The sequence below is a fragment of the Salmo salar genome, chromosome ssa09 (genome assembly GCF_905237065.1).
Source record: "Salmo salar chromosome ssa09, Ssal_v3.1, whole genome shotgun sequence".
NCBI classification, from domain to species: domain Eukaryota; kingdom Metazoa; phylum Chordata; class Actinopteri; order Salmoniformes; family Salmonidae; genus Salmo; species Salmo salar.
The window spans coordinates 117,288,346-117,296,554 of record NC_059450.1 but is presented as its reverse complement, the minus strand read 5'-3'; the positions used below and the strand labels follow the sequence as shown (position 1 = coordinate 117,296,554).

Sequence of the window (8,209 nt, the reverse complement as noted above, 5' to 3'; positions counted from 1 at the left end):
TTACCAAGGCACATCACAGTAGACATTGATAACGTACAAAAAATATTTAATAACACATTATACTTGAAAGCATTACATTAAATTATAGTAATGAGGTTTCATTTCTTAATTGTTGTGACAAATGAATTATTTGTTGTGTCTTTCAAAGTTGTTTTTACAATTGATACTGGGGGGATAGAGGAGCCTGTTTTGAAACTCTGCTATAGTTTCCTTCATCTCACAAAGAGGACCTTTGATTAAAATGTGCTGCTGTTTCGAGAGGGCACAAACCATTGAGCTTTGGGCATAACCAAAACAAAGCTTTTCTTTCGGCATTGTCCTGAGCTCAAGTTATGTTACTGAAAGACCTTAAGTGCATGGACATAAGACCTAAGTCAGCTTGTTCACAAGTGCCCTTGCGTCTCCAAAAGCCCCTTTGGCCTAACTTAACCCTCTGTCTACCCCCATTCCTCCTCAGTCTTTTTTCCTTTCCCTCAACAAGGTGCGATGCTCAATAAAGCAAAAGGAGACCATAATGTGAACCAACAAGTTGTCACTGACTACATACTAAGAGAGATTGGGACAATGGGATAAGACTCCAATTGATAGGATCCTGCAACAGTTTCTTAGTGTTGAACATCCAGGATCACATACTATATGTCTGCCAAACATCCCCTAGACCATCTCCACTCACGCTGCGTCTGGTAGGTTTTTAGTCTGCAGTCCCTGACCGTGCTACCTCTAAATGAAAGTCCTCAGTGCTGGCTGGACCCAACGTGTGACTACGTCACCCCTGCCTGCCTTCCGTCACCTCCAGGCATCATTGGCTTTAATGTCTGTATCTCTGGCCTGGGGGTGAAAACATTCAACACCTTCCACCTCTGAAATCAAAGGCCTTTCTCCAGGAGGTCTGTCGTCTCTGTATGTTTGAGCTCCAGTGGCTGATGCTACTGGTGGGCTCTGCCTGGTCTAGCCAACACTCTTTTATCTGACCAGGACATAACTCCCCCGTGATCTTGACATCAAGGTACTTCAGGATCCTCCTCCCATATGGACACACACTCAGAACGGGTTTGATGTTTTAATTTGGTGAGCCTTGAGGATGAAACTATATCTTCATGTGTGGTATGAGATTTCCATAAGTTAATAATGTGGGCTACAGACTCCACAAGTGAGAAGGTTTGTGACCATATAGCATGGGCTCCCGAGTGGCGCAGCGGTCTAAGGCACTGCATCACAGTGCAAGAGGCGTTACTACAGTCCCTGGTTTGAATCCAGACTGTATCACATCTGGCCGTGATTGGGAGTACCATAGGGCGGTTCACAATTGGTCCAGCGTCATCCGGGTTTGGCCGGGGTAACCTGTCATTTAAAATAAGAATGTGTTCTTAACTGACTTACCTAGTTAAATAACGGTTCAAAAAGCATTGCCATGCTGGCCAATGTGGCCATGCATTTGAATGAGCATGTTATGGACACAACTTGGTGTTGGATTCATTACATTTGTTCTTGGATGGTATGCAGAATGCTGATATTTTACATGACATACTGTTGCTCATTGCAATGCACTGACATTGGTTTGAATTGCTACATTGCTATTGCATCCTATCATCTGCTCATTCATATTTATGTGAGGAGAAAAGCACACTACCTTCATCATCTTGTCCAATTTGACCATGAATAATTATGTGCTTGTGGCTTCTGTCTTCATCAAACTACAACATATATCTGGCGTCTTTTGAAATTGTATTCACTCAAAATGAAAATGTATGAAAACAAGTCGCGATTTGGATTGTATGAGTGAGAGAAATGTTATGTTGTCCAATATTGTCCATCAATCGATGTTCATCAAAATGTTATTTGTTGTTGTGATGTGCTGTTTTGCCTGACTGGCATGCATCCAACTACTAGGCTGCACGGTGCGCCATACAGAGGGATGAGAGTTGGTGCGGGGGTGTGGCTATCGTATACAGTGTAGAGTTAAAACCACACGTGGACCAACACACGATTTGCAGTTCGTACAGAAAAGTTTGAAAAGTTTGACAACTGGAGCTAACAAACTTTCCCGTGTGTCCAAGATGGAACCCCATCTCAAGAAAATGCCATACGCGCTTAATAAATTTCTTGATTTGGAAGAGGTTATGTGCAAGGTAATTTGATGATTTTATACCATAAAAAATAGCTACTTAGATAGCCAGCAAACGAGGACTCGTGTTTGGCAGCAAGTCTATGTTGCACAAATCAACGGATGCCTTTTCAATTTTCAAAATCCTACATTATATATGCATAGTTTTGCTATATACCTAATTAGTTGAACTTGCCAACCAGTCGATTTCGAATGAATACCGGTAGTGAGTGAATTTGCAATGCTGCATTTTGGAACTGCAATATGGAGCCAATTGTTTTCAATTTGCAAGTTCAGTCGTCAGCTAGTGGTGTGGTACCTTTTGGTTCGTAATATCATGTTTGTTAGCTAGCTATGTTTATTAGAAAATATGGCAGACAGTTTGCGTCTAACTTACAAATCAATGCATATAGTCGTGCAACTGCTGGTGACGCTGAGCAAATGCATGTTGTCATTAATTGGCGTGCGTTAAGAACTTGTTTCACTAGAAGTGACTCAAACTATTGGTGGTTAACGTTTTAACGCTAGCTCGATTGCTCTTCAACTAAACATTCGTTTCCAAAATAGAATTGAAGCTTTCAATGCACAAGCTTAAATGTGGAGTGCTGATTTTATCCATGTGTAGATTAACGAACGTGCATTTGAATTAGTTTTTGTGCGCGCTTCAAAAGGGTATTAGCTATAGTGACGATGTGCTGTTAACTTACTAAAGTAACTGAATCCAAGCAACTAGCTGGAGGTAATAGCAAAACTGAGAAGTTGCATTAGCTAAAGTCACCCACAGTAGCCTTTCTTGCACATAAACAATTGGCCATTTGCAAAGTAAATCTTATAGCACCTAACTAGATGGTCGACTGAGTTGAACTATGCTGTTACTTTGGGCATTTGAAAGTATCATTCATGCAAAGTTTGGCATACTCAGGCCTTTGGACAGAATAGAAGTCTCAGTTTATTGACGTGCTAAGTTCCCCTTGGTTTTGCTATTTCCTGTCATTGTTTTTATGTAGAAGTGGGTCCTCCAGATGAAGTTAACATTAGATACTGTTCTTGGCTTGACTAGTTTTCTTTAGACAACAGACCATGTTATCTTTTTGTTTTGAAAATGTAGATGTATGTATAATTTTTTTTTCGTCTTTTCTTACTGTCTATCCAGCAGCTTCTGAGCCTGGATCTCCGGGACGCATCCAAGCAGTCAACATTCCCAGTGAGACCTGTTGGTTACAATAAGCCCTGGACCCTTTGTTCCCTCTCTGCATCTAGCTCTGCCCTCTCTACTCACTCCACAGAAAGTGCAACCATGACCTCCAGCCACTGGGGGCAGAACACAGATGCTTCACTCCCATCAAGATTGAAGATGTCATTCTGGGCTGAGCGCTCGGTCAGCATGGTGGAGCCCAGCACGTGCACCCTGGGCTGGGCCTCTACAGAGCCTAAACAGCCCCCAGCCTCCCCTACTGGTGGCCCTGTCTCTGGGTCTCCCACCTCCTCACGCTATAAGACTGAACTCTGTCGCACCTTTGCTGAGAGTGGCATCTGTAAGTACGGGGGGAAGTGCCAGTTTGCCCACGGCTTTGATGAGATACGTGACCTCAACAGACACCCCAAGTACAAGACGGAGCCTTGTCGCACCTTCCACACCATTGGCTTCTGTCCTTACGGCATCCGCTGCCACTTTGTTCATAACAACGAGGACGACCTGGGCCCTGGTCCTGCCAGACCTGGGCCTGGTCCCCAAACCCCCCGCACCAGACGACCCCCTCTACTTAGGCAGAGCTTCAGCTTCGGAGGCTTCCCCTCCGCCCCTCCACAGCCCCTGGAGCACTCCCTCCCCCACCCCTTCCTCCTCGTGCCTTCAGTCTCCCCTCCCACCTCAGCTGACATCACCGACCTGCTCTCCCACGCCTTCTCCGAGGTGGACTGTGTCTTTGAGCCGGCCCATGAACTCCAGTCTCAGTTTCTTCCCTCTCCTGACTCAGGCTGTTCCCTCTGTGGGTTGTCCCCTGTGCCTTCCCCCTCCCAGAACCCCTGTACCTTATCAGAGGGCTGCAGCCTGCAGCAGAGCCAGAGTCCCCCCTGTGGGCCTGCTCTCAGGGCCAGGAGCCTCTCCTATACCTCCCTGTCTGACCACGAGGGTGGGTGTGGCAGCTCAGCCAGCAGCCTCAGTGGGTCTGACTCTTCTGGTCCAGATGGGTCTGGTCGGCGGCTGCCTATCTTCAGCCAGCTCTCAGTGCCTGACGAGGGCTTCAGCAGCGAGTGCTGCAGCGGCACTAGCTTCTTCCTCTAGGTAGGATGGTCTCCTCAAACCTTCCTGAACCACTCAGTGCGTATTTTTTTTTAAAGCACCGTGACTGCATACTATTGTGTACCTAATGTATTGTACGGGCAGATGCTTGACACAGAAATGTGCTTCAGTTAAGCTCAAGCGAAATTAAGCTGTACAATTTCGAGGTACAAGTTGACAGCAAGGCAAGGTGCCAGAGTTGTTTGACTGACTGGTTTGGAGAGAGAAAAATGGTGTAATCAGTGTTATTGCCACTGGAAGTCCTCCATTCCTGCCACCTGCAGTTGTAAGAAGTGAACTAGTCATGTAAATGACAGTTTGAGAAGCAATTCATGAATCTTAGAATGTTAAAAAAGCCAAAGACAAGGACACAATGCATCTCTGCCAAGTTAGATTTCCCCCTATGAATGTTGGTTGACTATTGTGATATTTTTTTCTTTATTGTACACTGTTCTTCTGACTGGGCTTAAGAAATTGACCTTTTCCAAAAACCCACTTTAGTTATTTTATTGACTTTAGTGCCTGTAAACTTTTAGTTTTTTGTTGTTGTTGGAAACTGCAAATTTCACTGTTAGTTGCAGGGGAACCTTGGATTTTTTTTCTTCTATTTTATATCAAAGCTTAAATTGGTTTCATAACTTTACTTAGCAAGGTGGCTTGTGAGAATTAATAATTGTTTTCTCACTTGTTTCTGTAATCTCTGCAAATGTTTGAAGTTGTATGTAGATGTTCTGAAGACGCACCAAGAGTACAGTGTGTATCCCTTGTGTGGTAGACTGCATGTAATCCCTGATTAGCAGAAAAATACATGTAAATGGCAAAGTGATATGATTAAACTGGGTTGCCGTTAATCTGATTCTATTGAGTTGGACCTAAACGGCACCTGGTTCAGTAGATTGAATTGTAGTCTTTCTAGAAGTCCTTGGAGATCTAATGGTAGATGGTTTGTATCTGAGATGTTTTGGTAGTTGGTTCTGAGAGCGGATGCTTTTTTTGCATTCCATTGTATTTAAATACCTTTTTGACCAACATGTTTCAAGCTTCTTTAGTAAATTAAGTTTAATTTATTTTAACGTATTTATAGAACTTTTTGAGTTTGTATTAAGTTTAATATATTTTTTTGTTGTACTGGAAATAAACTTTTTTTAAACAATGTTTGTTTAATCTTACATGAATTGTATTTACTCTGTCTTCAAGGTGGTTGGGGGAATCTGCCCACAATGGTTGCATCTGTGAAATGCAGCACTACATTTACAAAGACTGAATTTGTCACGGAGCCATCAGTGTTTTTGCATAATGTCTACCATATTCCCAAATGAACATGCCTCTTCAGATTCTGATGAGTCACTCCAAATAACTTGTGTAGTGGCACATTGAGAAACTTTTGGTTTGTTTGCCTATAGCGTCCTGTCGCACTAACCTAGTTATAACACAGCTACACTGATTTCTTTGGAACTTTTGTTTCATTGTAAAGCAGGTCAATAGACACTACCCACAGGTTAATCTGTAGGCTACTGTAACGGGACTACTCTCTTCTATAGTTTGTCCTTTGTTATTCAGAGTGTGTTGGGAGTTCAGTGTGTGTGTGCATTGGGTGGGGGTAGCCAAGCGGATCAGATTTCATATGGAGATAAGATGGCTTTTGTTTCATCCCTAATCTTTACCCCCTCTGCTCACTCCCTGCATAGCAATACAACTGAATGCCTTCACATGACAGCTGACGCCTGGCCAAACCACTGCTGTGTCGTTTGCGTGGCTGTTTATTTTTAAACATGACAAAAAGCTAATAGTAGCTCAATGTGAAACGGAGTGACACACAATCTCTATACTTGAGTTACTCTAGGAGCAGTTAGCTTCCATCTCCCTTTTTCTCAATGACATTGCCATGTCAAATTAATATCCCATAAGTTTTCCCCCTTTTTAATATGTTGATCAGTTGCCCTCTATCTCCAGTGAGATTCATGGGTCATCGCAACGACAAAGAATCGGAGCATAATAAAACGAAAACTGAACCCATAGCACCGTTAGCGGGTCAGTAATGAGAAACTGATAGTTCATCATTCCCTTGTCAGCGTGACAATGGGATGGGGTGGCTTCCATTGAGGAAGGCGTGGCCGGGAATGGGTTAAAAATGTTGACTGTTCTCCTTTGTTGGACGGGGATTCTCCCACGTCGAGCCCAGTGAGTTTGTACAAAGACAGGCGCATTCTCACACAGCCACGGATCATCTGGTGGACCGAGCAGATGGCTACATTCACCGGGACCACGGGTCAAACATATGGTCCTGGATAGAAAGGAATATATTTTAAGAGCGAGGGAGGGAAAGGAGGTTAATGTGTCCATGCCTCAGCACTAGGAAGGGTGAGGGGAAAGGGTCTAAACATGAATTAATACAGAACGTTTTCCAGTGGCTCATCCCGAAAGGCCTGGTGTAACCTTGTGGGTGCTGCTGTTTTTTTGTTGCCGGGAAAAGTTATTTTCTGTTACGGCTACTTTACTTTTGGTGTTTCATTGCGGGAAAAGTCACCTTGTCACAATAGTAAAGTTACTTGGCACATATTGACGTGCGCTGAAACGTCTGCATATTTACAAGCCATGGAAATGCTTTACCTGTTATCTTTTTAGTCAGACTATTTTCCACTGTTCTCAGCATGTCTGTGTTTATGTATGTTTGATCAGAATGATTTCCACAAAACAGTTCACCCAGTTGTAACCCAACTCGTTTATTTTTGTTCTACCATATGTTATTTTTAGTGCTGCATTGATATTGATTACTACATTGTTGGGTTCGGCGCTTGCAAGAAAGGCATTTCACTGTACTCTTTATTTATTTTAATATTCTTTGCACATAAAATAGCAGTAAGGATCTTCGCCACCAGAGGTCAGTAAAGGCTTGTTTAGTCTGATCTGCACTGCTACTGATTCTGCTGTGCCTTAGGCCTAAAAGAGAAAATCAACTGCATCTAAGGGTCAGCATTTACATGTTCACCAATGTAACGCCTACACTTACTGTTGTGTATATAAATGATATATGAACATTTGCTTACATGGTTCAGTGAAATTTACATGTCCACAAGAGTATGTTTTTGATTTATGGGGATATTTTGCATATGGATAGTATTCCTGTTAACTCTTGATCTGTTTATGGCACTTTCTGATATTTTAAATATCTAAAAGGGAACTATTTTTGTAAAGCATGTTGAAAGAATATATAATGTTGAAATTACTCACAACCCAACACTTTTGTACGTGCTCTCTAGAGTCGCACAGTTCCTCTTTATAACAATACATACACTCCACCAATGGAATTCGCGAAAGGGTAAAGCATGACTGGTACTAAAGCAACACCTGGGCTCTGACTTTTAGCCATATATGTATTTTTGCTACTTCCTGTCACTTCCCATCACATGATTGGTCAGTATGGCAGCGGTTGATGATCCTCTGAGCCCTGTCCAGTTGGTGCCAGCCTGGCGCTCACAGACCCCATCGCATTAGTTTCACTTCCTCTTCCTGCTCTGTTCACTTCCCCTCACGGACACGCACTGCAGGCTCACAAAAGAGGAAGTGACCTAGGTCATCGCTATAGCTCAGCCAAAGATGGTGGATAAATGAAGATAGTTCACTCAGGCTGTATCCCCGCAAAAACATTTCAGTTCCTGTCTTCTTAAAGGGTGGCTCTCCCATAGACACCAACGCGATAGCAGCTGGGTCTGGTCTACTTAGTTCATTGACTTCCATTGAAACAGAAAAAATTAGGGAGTGGGATGTCTCGCTTTGTGTTCCGTCTCTGGCTCAGCTAATTGCAATGTCTTGGTTTTATAGAC

General features: G+C 43.1%; 1 protein-coding gene across 2 annotated transcripts; it reads left to right on the top strand.

Annotated features, from left to right (window-relative positions):
• Positions 1-1,938: 1,938 nt before the first annotated feature.
• LOC106612723 (mRNA decay activator protein ZFP36L1) lies at positions 1,939-5,548 on the top strand. Of its 2 annotated transcripts, none has more exons than XM_014214175.2 (2): positions 1,939-2,129; positions 3,261-5,548. In XM_014214175.2, the coding sequence occupies exons 1-2, from the start codon at positions 2,058-2,060 to the stop codon at positions 4,386-4,388; spliced, it is 1,200 nt and encodes a 399-aa protein (XP_014069650.1). In that variant the 5' UTR covers positions 1,939-2,057; the 3' UTR covers positions 4,389-5,548. The 2 variants fall into 2 exon arrangements, with proteins under 2 accessions (XP_014069650.1, XP_014069649.1); XM_014214174.2 differs by having other exon boundaries at positions 3,258-5,548.
• The last annotated feature ends 2,661 nt before the right edge of the window (positions 5,549-8,209 follow it).